Here is a 17,616-nt window from a genome sequence, read left to right as displayed (position 1 = left end):
GCAGATCCCAACCGCCCTTGGTTCTCCGAGGAGCTGAGGGGATGAAACGCCGGAGAAGACGCCTAGAGAGTTCTTGGAGGTCCAGCCGCTCAGAGGTTGATCGGACACTAGTTAGATCCTATACTAGGACCTACCTAGTGGCACTGAGGGAAGCGAGGCGCTACGCCTCCTCCCTCATTGCGCCGGCAGATAACCGCCCAGCTGCCCTGTTTGGTGACCCGCCCCCTCCTCCACCGGGGGGAGCGGGATGACCCGTTGCAGGGACGTGCTGAGGAGTTTAACGGTTATCTATACGATAAAATCGTTCAGCTTCGGGACGGTCTGGACCAAAATTGTGGCGATTCGGACGGGGCGTCTGAGGGCGGTCTTGGTGATATTGTTTGGGATGAGTTTGACCCTGTGGCTCCCGAGGACATGGACAGGTTGCTGGGTAGATTGAATGCCACCACGTGTTTACTGGACCCGTGCCCTCCTGGCTGGTGCTGGCCACTCAGGAGGTGACACGAGGCTGGCTCCAGGGATTACGAGCGCTTCTTTGGTGGAGGGAGTCTTCCGCCGCCTTGAAAGAGGCGGTGGTGAGGCCCTCCTCAAGAAGCCTTCCTGACCCGCTGTTTTAGGTAATTATCGTCTGTCTCCAACCCGCTCATGGGCGAAGGTTGTAGAGAGTATGGTGGCATATCAGTTTCCCTGCACCTGGAGGAAACTGTCTATCTAGACCTGCTCCAGTCCGGCTTCCGCCCGGTTACAGCACTGAGACGGCTTTGGTCGCGTTGGTGGATGATCTCTGGAGGGCCAGGGATAGGGGTTGTTCCTCTGCCCTGGTCCTATTAGACCTCTCAGCGGCTTTCGATACCATCGACCATGGTATCCTGCTGCGCCGCTGGAGGGATTGGGAGTGAGAGGCACCGCTTATCGGTGGTTCTCCTCCTATCTCTCCGACCGTCGCAGACGGTGTTGGCGGGGGCAGAGGTCGGCCCGCGCGCCTCACTTGTGGGTGCCGCAGGGCCGATTCTCTCGCCTTCTGTTCAACATCTACATGAAGCCGCTGGGTGAGATCATCAGTGGCTTCGTGTGAGGTACCAGCTGTACGCTGATGACACCCAGCTGTACTTTTCCACACCGGCCACCCCAATGAAGCTATCAAGTGCTGTCCCGGTGTCTGGAAGCCGACGGGTCTGGATGGGGAGAAACAGGCTCAAGCTCAATCCTCCAAGACGGAGTGGTTGTGGATGCCGGCATCCCGCACAGTCAGCTGAGTCCACGGCTGACTGTTGGGAGCGAGTCATTGGCCCCGATGGAGAGGGTGCGCAACTTGGGCGTTCTCCTGGATGAACGGCTGTCTTTGAAGACCACCTGACGGCCGCCTCCAGGAGAGCTTTCCACCAGGTTCGCCTGGTGCGCCAGCTGCGCCTTTCTAGACCGGGATGCCTTATGCACAGTCACCACGCCTTGTGACGCCTCGCCTGGATTACTGCAATGCTCTCTACATGGGGCTCCCTTGAGGGGCATCCGAGGCTTCAGTTAGTCCAGAATGCAGCTGCGCTGGTGATAGAGGGAGCCCTCGTGGCTCCCACGTGACACCTATCCTGCGCAGGCTGCACTGGCTACCTGTGGCCTTCCGGTGCGCTTCAAGGTGTTGGTGAACGCCTTCAAAGCGCCCATGGCATAGGGCCGGGCTATCTACGGGACCGCCTGCTGCTACCGAATACCTCTCACCGACCTGCGCCTCACAGAGAGGGACTCTCAGGGTGCCGTCGGCGCGATTTTTACAAAACTACACTTAATGTTTATCTGAAACTTTCTCTTTTTCAGAGTTTAGCAGCTGAAGAATCAGAGTTGCGATTTAGACAATTAACAAAAGAATATCAGGCCCTGCAGAGAGCCTATGCGTTACTGCAAGAGCAAACTGGGGGTATAATAGATGCAGAAAGGGAAGCCAAGGTTGGTATCTGTCAAGGTCAACACAGCTGTCACCCAAATGCATTCCGTAAACATGTATGTGCATCTATCTGCCTCTCTATCTTCTTTCTAATTCATTCAACCAACCTATAGCAAAACTACAAAAATTTCCATGCAATTGGATAACAATAACACAGACAAATCATTTTAAAGTAATAGAGAGTAAGACATGCTAAGAGCTTTGTCACAGAAAAAGATGCTGCTTGAAAAACACAGAGTAGAATGGAATGGGGTCTCAAAACTCAAAGTATTGCAAGAGTTATGACCGTTTCATTAGCACAAAGTAGCAATATGGCTGCTTGCCAGAGGTAAAGAAGGAGCTGCAAATGAATTAAAGATAATTTAATTCAGAAAGTTTGATGAGATCTAAAAACATGATTAATGAAACTACTTTTTTTTCTTTTTAACAGGCACAGGAGCAACTCCAAGCTGAAGTCCAGAGATATAGAGCAAAAATAGAAGATCTTGAAAAAACACTGGCCCAGAAAGGACAGGTAGACACTTTACAAAATACGGTTTGTCTCAATTACTTAAAGATTAGAATTAGTTTGTTATCTAGGAAAGATACATTTTGCACATATGAATCAAGTATCTGAAAGGATGCCTGTAAACAATTATAAATAAATATATAAAAGTATCTTGCTGTGTGAGCATAACTGTATACTGTAGATGTCCTTGTGGGAATTGCAGCTACTTTGATGCTTCCAATAATTCCCAATAACAATTGTTTCCATTGATTTAGCAGAATTATTAAATTGTTTTAGCATTTTGTGCAGTGACAGAAGTTTTAATCATAGTTGTCGATCGATTGAGCCATAGTTCAGTAATTTAGTGGATTTAATTTTATTCATGGTAAATTAAATTCAGTTTAATAAAACTGATTAACAAAGCCATATATAAATATCTCTTTATATTTTATTCTTTTTTAAAAAAATAAATAGGACTCACACTGGGTAGAAGATAAACAACTTTTTATTAAGAGGAATCAAGAGCTTTTGGATAAGGTATGTTCATGCTTGAATGATTAGAAAGAGGTTGCTAGTCTTTTTGTGTTGAGGGACACATTTGGAATACTTGTGGGTATCCTCACAAAATAGCAATAGCAACAGCACTTAGACTTAGACTTATATACTGCTTCACAATGCTTTTACAGCCCTCTCTAAGTGGTTTACAGAGTCAGCATATTGACCCCAACAATCTGGATCCTCATTTTACTGACCTTGGAAGGATGGAAGGCTGAGTCAACCTTGAGCCTGGTGAGATTTGAATTGCCAAATTGCAGGCAGTAGGCAGGCAGCAGAAGTAGCCTGTAATACTGTGTTCTAACCACTGCACCATCACAGCATTTAGGAATAGCACTTAGATTTATATACAATTTCATAGTGCTTCACAGCCCTCTCTAAGTAGTTTACAGAGTCAGAATATTGGCTCCAATAATCTGGCTTCTTATTTTATTGACCTCAGAAGGATGGAAAGCTGAGTCAAGTTTGAGCTGGTCAGAATCAAACTCCAGACTATAGGAAGAGTTAGCCGGCAATACTGCATTCTAACCACTGTGCCACCAGGGTTCCTACTAGGAAACCCTCTTTTTCATTTAACTGAAATAATTTGGGAGGGGGCAAGAAGTCTGCTAGGCACTGAGAAGGATAATCCTAGGCACTTTGTACTGACATATGATACTGTGAATTCCGAGTGGTGTTTAGAACTGAAATTTCTGTACATTATTTAATATCTGTACCTTACTTTGTCCCAAAATCAATTCAAAATTCTGACTCCAAAATAAGACTCTATTAGTTCCTTTGTAATTTCACTAAATGATGACACACACTGGAATAGATTTAGTTATCTTTAGATTAATCTGTTGAAACCTGTTAGTCATGGCTAACTTCTCCCATTTATTTTATAAGATCTGTTCTAGGCAACAGTCCATTAATTACAAAATTCAAGTGTTGAAGAAATAAGTTCTAAATAATCATTCAGATTTTTATTACACCATCAGACCATATGATTGAAAGTATCTTTTGTATTTTTGCCCTTCAGACTGCTCATTTTTCTCAAATGCTCTTTATAATATAAATATAATAATAATGTAAAATTTAAAAATGAAGGTGCAGAATCATCAAAAATAATATGCAAAATTATCCTTTGAAAGTTTACTGTCTGAACCACAAGTAAACAATGAATTCCCAAAGGTTCTGAATCAGCAAATATGAATCCTTTTGTTATTTGCCAAGTTGCTTTTGATGTAGCCTTTCTATAATAAGATAATTATTTCTTTCAGATATGAATTGTGACTTTTGTAGATGTTATGCTTCCCACAATAAAGCTGATAATAACATTAAAATAACTGAATAGCTTGCTTCCTCGGTGATTGAGACTTGTAGGAGGGAGCAAAAACAGCAGTGGTCATAAATGTCTAAACAAGTATGTCTTGGAATCATTTCCACAAATTATATATTTAGATCTTTTTCTAGATAGAAAAATTGGAAGTAGAGAACAATCGACTGCAACAGGAGCTGCAGGATGCCAGAGATCAGAATGAACTCTTGGAATTTCGAAATCTAGAACTTGAAGTAAGAACTTACTAATTTTACTCTGGGGGACTAGGAAACATTTTAAAGGAGAAAATATTCTTGCAGTCATATGCTTTTCCAAATATTTTCTTTCATATAAATTAACCTGCCCTCCATGTTTGACTGCATTTTATATTTATAAATTAAGTTAATTTCTTATTTAAAACAAAACCAAACCAGATTCAGTTATACTAAAGGATAAGAAAACTGAAACTCACTTGCATAATCTTTATCTTTTTGGCTGGAGGAATTTAGAGTGGGCTATAGGCACTTGGGTCTCAAAACCGTCGCAATGAAACCTAATGTGATAAGACATGTTGTATAGTTAGGCTGTTGAGCTCTGAGCTTGGCAATTTGACTGCAAACGTTTTGTCACCATTCAAGGAGACATTGTCAGTACGTTTTGAGTTGTGCTCGTCTGTCAGAACACAGGTTTTTAAATACTTTTTTGTGTGATGCAAAGCAGCCTGAAAGTTGTTTGTTCAGATATTTCTGAGTCATGCTTTGATTTCGAACTGTTTGATTGGCTGGCTGTTGTTGCTGGGCTATAGTGAAGTATAATATATATTCGGAGCTCAAACCAACAGCCTAACTACCAACCCGAGCTACTAATATTCAAACACATTTCAACCACATTGTATAATGCTTAAGACATTGGATTAGACTAGGAACACTTAAATTCAATTTACCCCTAGCCCCTGGGTGATTTTGAGACAGTCACAGTTTTTTAATCCAAAATAATTTGGATGATTATTTAGAGAAAAAAGGAGTGCTATTAGGCTACCTTAAGTTTTTTAAGTCAGAGAATGGGGATGGGATACATACAGATTTAATAAATTATGCAAGTCTATCCACAAAACAGTTATATATAGTAATGTGCAGAACATGGGAAAAAATTTCTAGGGTGAGAAATAAATAGCTCTACCTTGGAACAAAAAATATTTCAAATGTTCTGCCATGGGAAAATGGGAATTGAAAAAGGTTGATCGCTCATAGGCAAACATATCTCCCATTCTGAATTTAAAGAAAGACAACCCAACCAGGGGCTTGCCAACGCTTAAAAGAACATAGAATTACGTCCCCTAGTTTATCCTGAGCTCTGAGTAAAACCTCAGAAAAATAGAGATACAGGATGTTTTGTTCTTAAAAAAAAACATCTAAAGCAACCAAGTCAAGCTCTGCAGGTTCTGAGAACTGCAACAGTGAAAATAGGGATGGCCAATCTCAAAACAACATTCTTTTCAGAAGTAAGTGTAACTATAGAGTGCAACTTGTCCTAAATCCTAAGTATGGCAGAAATTTTAACCAAAAGAATATTCTTTCTGAATCAACAAGGTTTTACTCCAAAAGCAAAACACTTTTCGGGGGGGAAAAATCAAACAAACAGAAAGTATTAAATGTTTTACCTTATCTTTTGTTTCAAGGAAAGAGAAAGAAGATCTCCACCTTTTAATCTACAAATCCATCCATTCTCTGATGGTGTAAGCGCTCTACAAATCTATTGTATGAAAGAAGGTGTCAAGGTATGTTAACATGAGGTCACTAAAAATAATTATGGTTTTTTAGTGTGTGACATCATATATCTTGATAGTTTTCAAAACATGGAGTGAGAGGGAATAGGGGATCAGTTCTGTCCTTCGCCTACAAAGATTCAGGATAATATGTTTGTAGAAAGCTTGTATATGTAATCTACAAATTGCAACTCAAATTAAAACTTGAGTTCCATGCATAGACGCAGCGGTGGAATGCTGCGGGTTTAACAACCGGTTCAGTGATCGCACGCTCTGTGCGCACACACACATGTGTACAGTTTTACAAATACTAACCTTCTGGGAATAACCCAGCTAAGGTGCAGCAATCCACTCTGCTGTGCCAATCAGCTAAGAAAATAAAAGTAAGTAAAGCGCAGGGGTGGGTGGGCAGGCTGACTTGATCATCAGAGTGAACCGGTTCGCTCCCAGTTGATCGTCGAAGCTACCGGTTCACCCAAACTAGTCTGAACCGGTAGAATCTCACCCCTGCATAGAAGACTCTTAAAAGTACAGAAAATGGGCAGGTTGTAATACTTCTTCTATGTACACTGAAGAGCAGGCAACGTTTTTGTTAATAAAGGATACAGATCCTATAATCTTGAACATTCTAAATATGTTGCCAACAGTTTTACTCTACATAACCTATTCTTGATTCATTGTATACGTGCAAGAATTCAAAGCAGTTTAAGCATTTATACCTACTGATATTGTCCTCTGTGCATTGTTGAATTCAAAAGGCCTTCTAAGCAAATTTATAAAATCTATAAAAGATTATAGTGTTGGTGTAGAAAATGGAAATATATAATGTTCCTTGAAGTAAAAGTGGCAATAGAGAATACAGAGCCATGCTAGAATTCTGATTAACATTCTATGTTAGGCTAGCATTGTCTACTCTCAAATACAGGAAAACATTTGATACCATTCAGAAATGGAAAATTTGATTACCAACAAATATATAGTGTCGTATGAATGTTAGATGATATAAATAAGTTAGATGTTTTTGTAAAGTCTTAAAGTTGTAAAGAAACTTTTAAGTTTCATCTAGATATTTTTCTTCCTCCTCAATGCTAGATTTTCTATACACTAGCCCTCTCACACAAATAATTACCATATTTTTCGCTCCATAAGACACTCCTGACCATAAGATGCACCTGGGTTTAGAGGAGAAAAACAAGAAAAAAAAATATGCCTCTGCTCCCAGCGTCTATGTCAGTGGTTCTCTTTATAGTGCTGCGACCCCTTTAATACAATTCCCCACGATGTGGCGACCCCAACCGTAAAATTATTATTTTTTTAGGCAGCGATCTCAGCGCGCCTCAGCAGCCGCAGAAGGGGGGAAAAAGCGGCAAACTGTTTTTTTGAATTTATCGCGCCTGAAACCGTATTGGCTAGCAAACTGAACTGCTTGCGATTGCCTTGAGGACGGAGGCATTAAAGCGGAGACTCCTCCCCTATTAAGTTTATCGCGCCTGAAGCCAGATTAGGTTAGCGATTGAGAGTGATTGCAGCTGGCTTGAGAGGGAGACATCAGAGCAAAGATTTTTCTCTTTTTTAATTCATCGCACCTGAAGCCGAATTCACGATTCTTCGAGTCGCAAATATACTTCCCATATTTCCGATGGTCTTAGGCGACCCCTGGCAAATCATCATTCGACCCCCAATGGGGTCGCGATCCACAGGTTGAGAACCGCTGGTCTATGTGGCATTCATTTGGCTAGCAGCAAACAGCAAACTGCCTGCCTCTGTGTATGGAGCCTTCGCCTCTGAGCAGCTAATCGGCGGTTGGATAGGCCTCATGGAATACCACCGATCAGCTGTTCCAGGCGGTGGGGATCGCTGCCATCGTTCGCCACTGCTGCCTGTCACCTGTATTCGCTCCATAAGACACACAGACATTTCCACCCACTTTTGGGAAGAAAAAAAAGTGCGTCTTATAAAGTGAAAAACACGGTACTTCTTCATTTCTTTTCTTTTGCTAGTACCCCATGTAGAGCGCTGTACATTAAAGTTTTCTCCACCCCTTTTATGATGCTTTGGGGCCTTTTCTGCTCCTTCACTTAGGAAATACTAAGTCCTAAATACTAGATCATCAAGTCCATATTATAAAATAGATACTGTTTATGAAAACCTTTGCTCCTTCTTTTCTGAATTTTATCATCTCTTTTATAGGATGTTAGCATTCCAGACCTTATAAAGCAGTTAGATATCTTGGGTGACAATGGGGTAAGTGATATGGATAGCTAACAAGGTGTGTAAAGCACCTTCTAGAAAATGTGTAGTATTGCAGAATAAAAGATCAACCAAAATAAATGAATTTTCATTCATAATTCCTCCCTGCTCCATTATTCCCTATTTTTATAAATAAAGAGCTTGCCCTGTTTGAATTATCTCTTAATGGCCTACTAAGATAGTTTTCTATAGCATTTGTAAAACTTTTAAAATAAAAAAACCTGAAGGTCTCAGACTAGAATAGACTAGAATCAACGTGCTCAATCTGCTATTTACACATATATCTAGAAGACACCAAGTTGAGAAAGACGAGACTTAATTCTTATGAATGTTGTTCTAATTTTTTTCTAGACGATCATATATATTAACAGTTTATATAGATGAGACTTTATTTAGGAAGTCAAATTACTTGGGATGTTATATTATTTTTTTCTGAAGCTCTAACTTTTATGGTTGGTTATCATTTTAAACATTCCTGACTTCGTGGTAAAATATATGTGCAAACACTACACCCACAGCTTTCCCATTCATTTGGATGGAAAATATTTTCCCAGCTCTTGATATACAAAGAGCTGTTTCTTCTATTTAAGCAGTACCTCCATTGTGATAGATATTTATATTTTTACAATAAACATCAGCAGCTTTGGTTACAAGGGCTGCAGGACTAACTTTAAAACCATAACAGTGAGAGTTTTGACTTGAATCTTCTCTCTTTATGCTTTTCACTTTTTACAATTCATTTTTTAGGAGTGTTATATACGTTCAAAACTTAATGGACCTATTCTGTGGCTTAACTCTATGCCAAAAAGCAACAGAAAATCTCAGTGATTTTTCAGAGGGTCAAAAATGAAATTTGGGGATTGTTCATAGGTTTTTTTGGTTTTTTTTAAAATTTGAATTTATATCCCGCCCTTCTCCGAAGACTCAGGGCGGCTTACATTGTGTAAGGCAATAGTCTCATCCATTTGTATATTATATACAAAGTCAACTTGTATTGCCCCCCCAACAATCTGGGTCCTCATTTTACCTACCTTATAAAGGATGGAAGGCTGAGTCAACCTTGGGCCTGGTGGGACTCGAACCTGCAGTAATTGTAATTGCAGGCAGCTGTGTTAATAACAGATTGCATTAGCCTGTTGAGCCACAAGAGGCCCTTCTGGTTGGAGATTCCTGTCTAAATAAATGTGGAAGACTAGGAGTTTTGCAGTGTATCAAAATCCCTGCATCAAGAAAAGATGCACTAGAGCAAAACTTTCTGACGTTGGCTAGATGTCTGCATGGAAAACTATTGCTGCTTTCATAATTTGATTTTCTGCCTCTTGAATTTTCAGAATTTGAGAAATGAAGAGCAAGTGGCTATAATTCAAGCCAGTACTGTATTATCTCTGGCAGAAAAGGTATTTTTAAATATATTTTATATCTCATGTATATTATTTAATATGAATCAGAAAGTTAACACATGGTACAAATTACGAAGAGAAAAATGCAATCTTTGGGAAAATCTGTATGTGTGGTGTGAACAAATAAGAATGAAATGTTATCCAAAATGCGTCTTTCCCCAAAAGGAAAAAGTAACTGGCTTTTATTGTTCAAGTTGAACTTCCACTAAGGCAACCATTTTAATTTGCTCTATTTAACGTTTTACAATTGTCCAAGTCACAGCTTGCTTGAGCCTGTTTGCTGCAGTCCATGTTCAGGAAATCAGTATTTAATTATACGGATAAATGTCTAGATATAAGAACTGCTTGATTCGAGAAGCTTCATTATAGAATAATAAGGGAGCAATTAATGATACATTTAAGTATGCCAGCTAGCTGGATTTTCCTTTTAAGTAGAGGAATTATGAAAAATAGCATACTATGATGCTTGCTGTAGTAATGTACACTAACTAGGTCAATCTGTACTTTAAATACAGGACAGATGTCTCTGAAGTCTATGGTTCTAAGTCTGCATAGGGTTTAATAATAATACAAATCGGTCAGCATTTAGTAGTACAGCAGCACAGAACAAAATAGATATTTTGGAACGACAAAAATATCCACAAGAAGGAATAAATTCATACCGTTAGCCCAAGACTTGCCAAGACTTTGCTTAGAAAATATTTTCAGACCTGAGACCTAAAAGGTAGCAACCATACACCTCTGATCATGTACAGGACATTCCACAATTGTAACTAGCCACCATATAATCTGGAGGTAGCAATAGCAATAGCACTTAGACTTATATACTGCTTCACAGTGCTTTACAGCCCTCTCTAAGCGGTTTTACAAAGTCAGCATATTACCCCCAACAATCTGGATCCTCATTTTACCGACCTCGGAAGGATGGACGGCTGAGTCAACCTTGAGCCTGGTGAGATTCGAACTGCCAAACTGCAGGCAGCCAGGAGGCAGCAGAGGTAGCCTGCAATACTGCACTCTAACCACTGCGCCACCACAGCTCTATGTGTCAATTCCTGGTCAGAGGATGTAGCCAGGTTCATTTCTCACTCCTCTTGTTCCTTGATGATTAGCTGATAGCAAGTGGCTAGAAGCAACTGCAGTCAAAATTCTACACTCTGAGTTTATAGTTGATGAAATGGAAAGACAGCACTTTTGGCAATATTATAATCCTGAAAATAGAACTGGAACGGGGACTTAATAATTCCTTTTTTTCCCCTCCCCTAGTGGATACAGCAGATTGAGGGGGCTGAAGCAGCTCTGCACCAGAAGATGATGGAATTGGAAAGTGACATGGTAGGAAAGAAAACCTTTTGGGGATGGGGACAGTTTTCACTTTATCCCATGCTTATTGCTAGTTGCCTGCTGGAATATCCTTTGTTTTTGCCTGAGTATTATTGCAGGTAGTCCTCGAGTTACAACTATTTGTTTAGCGACCATTTGGAGTTACAGTGGCACTGAAAATAAGTGACTTATGACTGTTTTTCACGCTTATGAGTATTGCAGCATCCCCATGGTCATGTGCCCTTGGCAACTGGCATATATTTGTGACAGTTGCACTGTCCCTGGGTCATGTGATCACCGTGTGTGATCTTCCCAGCTGGATTCCAACAAGCAGAGCAAGCAGGGGGAAGCCAGATTTACCTAATGACTACATGATTCAGTTAACAACTGCAGTGAATCACCTAACAATTGTGGCAAAAATAGTCATAAAATGGGGGAAAACTCACTTAATAACTGTCTTGCTTAACGATGGAAATTTGGGCTCAGTTGCAGTCATAAGTCAAGGACAGTAGTGGGTTTCAGATCCCGTTGCTACCGGTTCGCTTGTGGGTGCATGCGCACTCGCTCACATGTGCAACATTTCTAGGCATGCACAGAAGCATCTGGGGTGGCGGCTGAGTGTCCCACCACCGCCGCTACCAGTTCACCCAATCCAAGGCGAACCGGTAGTCCTGATCAAGGACTATCTGTATATATTTTCTTATTTCAAGAATATTAAAACTAGTTATTTTTTTTTCCAAACTGTCATTCCATGTAGGAGCAGTTCTGTAAAATAAAAGGTTATCTGGAAGAAGAACTGGACTACAGGAAACAAGCTCTTGATCAAGCCTATATGGTAATTTGAAAGCCAAGGATGGAAACAAAAGTACACTTCAGAATGCAAGTTTGCTGCATTCCAGTGATAAATGCATGGGCTTGCAGTATGTTCTCACATAAGTTTAATTAAAGTAAACTTCAAATTAATGTGATATTTTTAGATGAGGGGGAGAGAGACACATGGTGAAGAAGCTCGTCTCACACTTGGGCATTTGAGAGTTCAATCCTAAACAGCAGTAGATGTTTCTGTATCAGGGCGCAAGGAGAAAAAAATATGCTGTGAACTACGTGTAGGTGTTAGGAAGGGCATCTGGCCAGTAAACAATCAGCTTTATCCAGTCACCCTGATCCCATCTCGATAAAAGGCATTTCAGGGTCATAAAGAGAGGAGAGAGAGAGAGAGAGAGAGAGAGAGAGAGAACTCTCTATGAAATAAAGAGTTCTCCTTACATAAGTGAGAGCTACAGTGAATATCTGAATTTCTACTCCAAAGGCATAGCGCATTACATGTTAACTTCAAAACGGTGGGGCACTGTCCATGCAAATGTTTATTTGCCATTGGAATGCATGGAAAAACCTATGGTATGTCCTGAAAAGGAGGGAGGATAGGTAGTGGGAGTAAAAAAAATAATTACCTTCAGATGTCATATGGTGCTATTAGTAATCATCAGATTTGAGGCGTTGAATGTAGTAGACTGCATTTGAGAGAAACACAAAGTGTAGTTATTGTCTGTTCATTCCAGGTGGTTCTGTTGATTTAAAATATCTACAGAGACAAACAAATGGTTTTGACCCGATTGTAATCCCCTTCCAATATTTTGTTATGCTATTACTTAGAGAATCCAGGAGCTTGAGGCTACCCTTTACAATGCTTTGCAACAAGAAACAGTGATAAAGTTTGGAGAACTGCTGAGTGAAAAGCAGCAGGAAGAACTGCGAACTGCCGTAGAAAAACTGAGAAGACAAATGTTGAGAAAAAGCAGAGAATATGACTGCCAAATCCTCCAAGAGAGAATGGAATTGCTTCAACAGGCACATCAGGTGAGGTTCAGTGTATAGAAAAACATTAGGGATTCCCTAATGGGTTTCATGGTATTTATTGTTGAAATAAAAATGTGAAAGAAATGATTAAATAATTATTAAAGTTTGCTGATCTTTTTACAGAGCAATCAACATTTAAATATAAATTTTAATCAAATTAAAATTGTTAGTTTTTATCAGGCCACATTCCCTCCATGTTAAAGTGTAATCCTTGAGGGACAAACCAAGTTTGTCCCTCAACCTGGAAAAGGCTGAAACCCGTGCAATTAGAGTGATGCTTATTTTTCATATGTATGAATTTTAGTTTAGAATTTTTAAATTAATTTTCTTCAGAAAATTAATTCAGACTTCATAAGACATAATTTTATTTATTTATTTGATTGTTTACGGATATATTCAATTTGTTTCTAGAGGATCCGAGATTTAGAAGATAAAACAGACATCCAGAAGAGGCAGATAAAGGATCTGGAAGAAAAGGTTGGTTGTTTTACATTTCTAAAAAAAAACAAAATACTTTTAATAATTTCCTATTTTATAACACTAGGACTCCACCACCATTTTCAGAGGTATTATGAGGACCTGTTGATGATGTTTGGAAGAACACAACCAGGGCAAATTATGTGCCCCACTATCCAGAAAGGGCTTTCAATGTGACTATTAGGTGTCATTTTTCTTCTAATGATACAAGAATCACTATCTAATCTCTTCTCCTCGTTCAGATTCCCTTTAGAACAGGGGTCTCCAGCCTTGGCAACTTTAAGACTTGTGGACTTCAACTACCAGCAAAGCTGGCTGAGGAATTCTGGGAGTTGAAGTCCACAAGTCTTAAAGTTGCAAGATTGGAGACCCCTGCTTTAGAATCATACTGTAATAATAAGAAAATAACAAATCAGATTTTACCCATTATTCTACCATTGTATCAATTTGAACATGGTAAGAATAGTCAGCTTAAAATTGTTATTATTATACTATAGTGGTACTATATTCTTTTTTCAATCTGCCCTTTTATTTAATGGACTGTTTTCTATTTTACTAAGTTAGAATCAGTCAATACATGTAGATGATTTTAGCTAACTAATATTTTATCTTAGTTTAAAACAAAAATCAAAATAGCTCATTTATAGTTCATTTATATCATGATGGATATTGTTTCAAGGAGAAGACTAAACACCTGTCCATAATGATTAAACATGAAAAGCTGTTGTTCATAACACAAAAGCTTACTCACGATGCTATCATTTTGCTAGGTTTTCTTGTTAAACAAGTTTGGTTGTAAAAACGTAAATAATTTGCCCTAAATTAGTAATGTAATCAAAAAGGGAGTTTCAATGAAATTTAGGAAATAGAAATTTAAAGACAAAGATATCTTGTGGATTGAGTGCTTCCAACGAAGTGATTTGGAATTCCTCTATGGAGAAAACACCCACCTGTGGATCAGATGATATCACCAAAACTGAAGCCATTAATATTAGATTGACATTAAGGGGATTAGCTAGTAAAATAGAAGCCTTAAATTTTACTGCTGTATGATTTCTTGGACTATTGCAATAGTGTCAAACTCACGTCGTCACAGCAGCATCACATGACATATTGGAACTTCCCCCACCTTCGCTAAACCAGATGTGGGCGTAGCCAGAGCATGACACATCTAGCCCGTGGGCCAAGTGTTTAACAGCCCTGGTCTATTGGATTTTATTCATTTCAAATTATATGCCGTATCTATGATAATAAAAACCTCTTAAAACTATTTTTTCTTGCAGTTTCTGTTTCTGTTCTTGTTCTTCTCTCTTGCCTTTATTCTTTGGCCTTGATGTCAATGTGCCTCTTGAAAGGTAAGGGTGATTCTTTCTTTCTTTTTTGACACCAAAATACTCTTTTCCAATTCAGTTCCAAAGTAGCATAGTTATTATGTGAATATCTGAACTCACATCAGAGATGACAATGGAAGGATAAATTGAGCAACTGTCAAATATTTCACAAAGGTCTGTTACTTTTTACATGTTACATCGACAGCAAAAGTTCTGCAAAAGCAATCAAAGCAAATTTCAGCTACCTATTAAGTAAAATTCAGGTACATGTTTATTAAATAAAATTCAGGTGTGTGCTAGGTGGACACATAATACTTTTAAATATGTGCCTAAAAATCTAAAGCATAATTTATTTTGAATGTAATACATAATGGAATGTTTTTTTTCCCCTCAGTGAAATGTCTGTCTGTCTGAATGTGTATGTATCTAGTATTAGTATGCATTATTATGCATTATTATTTTTCCTCATAGCAGTTATTTGTGAGTTAGATTTTCAAATACAAAACTGTAATTTGGAGTAATTGATTTATTGTCCTAATATAGTTTTTAAGTACCTCATTATACTGAATAATTTCATATTGTTATAAAATAAAAGCATGAGAGGAATGTATTCCAACATGATAAAAAAAATATTCTGAACAAAATAAATGCCAGAGAAGAGTTCAGATCTTGGGTCAAAAGTACATATATTGACGGCACACAGAAACAATTTCAGCCAATGGAGAACTTTTCATTCTTTCAAATAAATAATGGCACAAGACATTTATATTCTCCTCCTGTTATTATTGTTCCTATAGAAATATTGGCAAAAAAATCCAAGATGACAAATAACAGGTCTCAAATAAACCAATATAAGCTCAAATATTAAGTATATATATAGAATTAACTATCATGAAATCACAATGGGCAAGGAGAGCATTAATTAAAATAATCCAATGTTTATGTCACTCAAATCAATGTCCAAATACCACTGCTAGAGATCATAAATGAAAGGAAGCTGATGAACTTATTTCCAATATGTGAATTCCAATGGGTCTGGATGCCCACTGTGGCAGAAAAATGTTGAATGATATATGACTTTTAGCAGATCCAACATCTCTCATTTAATCTAAACTGATCAGCCTTTGCCTTGGTAAGACTACACTTGGGATAATGCATTCAGTTTTGGTTACCCTGATATAAAAAAGATGTTGAGACTCTAGAAAGAGTGCAGAGAAGAGCAGCAGAGATGATTAGGGGACTGGAAGAGAAAACATGAAGAACAGGTTGTAGGGATTCAGCATGTCTAGTTTACAGAAAAGGACTAGGGGTGAGCATGAGAGCAGTGTTCTAATATCTAAGGGACTGCCACAAAGAAGGGTATCAGCCTATTCTCCAAAGCACCTAAAGGCAGAACAAGAAGCAATGGATGGAAACTAATCAAGAACAGAACCAACCTAGAAATAGGGAGAAATTTCCTGACAGTGATAACAATTAATAAGTGGAACGGCTTGCCTTCAGAAGTTGTGGATGCTCCATCATTGGAGGTTTTTAAGAAGAGGTTGGATAGCCATTTATCTGAAATGGTATAGGGTTTCCTGCCTGAGAAGGAGGTTGGACTAGAAGATTTCCAAGGTTTTCTTCTGACTCTGTTATTCTGTTATCTATGTAGGTTACAAAATGTCAAAATATTGACATATTATAAATTTGGTTCCAGGGCAACATAATGGTTAAAATAGTAACTTGTGCAGCTTGAGAGCCCTGTGGAGGATTACACATGATCACAGAGCTCAGTGAGTGACTTTTGTAGCTCTGCAACCTCATATTACTATTTATAATAGGAGGAATAAATTTGATAGCAATTCCATGATATGTATCCTTGAGCTCTGAAGAGCAAACGTTGGGTAATGCAATAACCAGTTTTTAAAGACTAGATGAGAATTTATTTTAATCCAATATAAGGTACTCTAGAGTTCATGGATCTTGCAGTAGATGGGTAATTAAATTTCACTAATGCAGACTCACTCAACTATGCATTATTATTATTAATTTTTTTGGTCATTTTCCAGACTGATCACCTACACAGAAAAGTCCTGAGAGGGTAGATGCTTCCAAACCCACACAAAAAACCACTGTTTACAACTACTTTAAAGCAAAGCAACTCTCTGCAATCAAGACCACTCCCACCATGCAGTTCAAAGCCATTATTCAAGATTTGTTACTTGACAGTTCCTTCTAAAGCTACAATATCAGCTGCACTTAAGGAAATTCTGCGAGGAGGAAGAGAATATCCCAGCAGCATACATCACTAGGTTTATTTAAAAAAAAATCAGCAAGAAGCCACATTCAGCAGATTGAGTAAAAGTATGTCAGGCAAGGAACCAAAGTGACTACAGACTATCAATCCCTGCTGTGCAGGGGGATTATTTTAAACATAAAACATCAACTTCCCATGAAAGTCTTCAATAATTGAGGGGACAAAGTATTTAGAGTTCTAAGAGGACCATTACGATAATATCCATTTGGGAAAAAAAATTGGCTTTCTTAATACAGGGACACTTTTTTTCTGTTTTTAAACTCAGGAACAATGACAGCTGCAATGTGAACAAAAGACTCTTGTTTTTGTTTCAAACTGGGTGGACAACAGGATAGACATAAATGAAATTAACCTACGGCTGCCTGCTGGATCAAGGAAGATCAGGCCTAGTGTGAGTGGCTAACAGTGCTTGTGAGGACCAATGCTGTAGTCTTATGAAAACCGTCCATGAAGAACTGTGTGCTAGAAATGTATGTTACGTCAAACGAAAAACTCTTCCGAGAATGCAACACTAATTTAACTAGCTGCTTAATATCTATTCAGGAACTGGGATAGAAGGGTAAGAAACAGTGGATCTGAGAAGAAGCAAACACCTTTAGTGAGACTTCAGCTTCACAAAATTTCATCCTTGAATTCATT

At 38.8% G+C, this 17,616-nt stretch overlaps 1 protein-coding gene across 2 annotated transcripts in view; it reads left to right on the top strand.

Annotated features, from left to right (window-relative positions):
* JAKMIP2 (janus kinase and microtubule interacting protein 2) overlaps window positions 1-14,684 on the top strand; it is a 43,772-nt gene extending 29,088 nt beyond the window's left edge. The window contains exons 11-20 of one of the 2 annotated variants that reach the window (XM_058174075.1): window positions 2,901-2,963; window positions 4,434-4,532; window positions 5,957-6,055; window positions 8,234-8,287; window positions 9,625-9,690; window positions 10,960-11,028; window positions 11,774-11,851; window positions 12,670-12,873; window positions 13,285-13,350; window positions 14,634-14,684. In XM_058174075.1, coding sequence (XP_058030058.1) covers window positions 2,901-2,963; window positions 4,434-4,532; window positions 5,957-6,055; window positions 8,234-8,287; window positions 9,625-9,690; window positions 10,960-11,028; window positions 11,774-11,851; window positions 12,670-12,873; window positions 13,285-13,350; window positions 14,634-14,684 — 849 coding nt within the window. The remainder of the gene's footprint in view (window positions 1-2,900; window positions 2,964-4,433; window positions 4,533-5,956; window positions 6,056-8,233; window positions 8,288-9,624; window positions 9,691-10,959; window positions 11,029-11,773; window positions 11,852-12,669; window positions 12,874-13,284; window positions 13,351-14,633) is intronic. The other variant, XM_058174076.1, reaches the window with a different exon arrangement.
* The last annotated feature ends 2,932 nt before the right edge of the window (window positions 14,685-17,616 follow it).

This window comes from Ahaetulla prasina, chromosome 2, assembly GCF_028640845.1.
Source record: "Ahaetulla prasina isolate Xishuangbanna chromosome 2, ASM2864084v1, whole genome shotgun sequence".
Lineage (NCBI taxonomy): Eukaryota > Metazoa > Chordata > Lepidosauria > Squamata > Colubridae > Ahaetulla > Ahaetulla prasina.
Note: the sequence above shows the minus strand (reverse complement) of the source record. Positions and strands in the feature narration are given on the sequence as shown.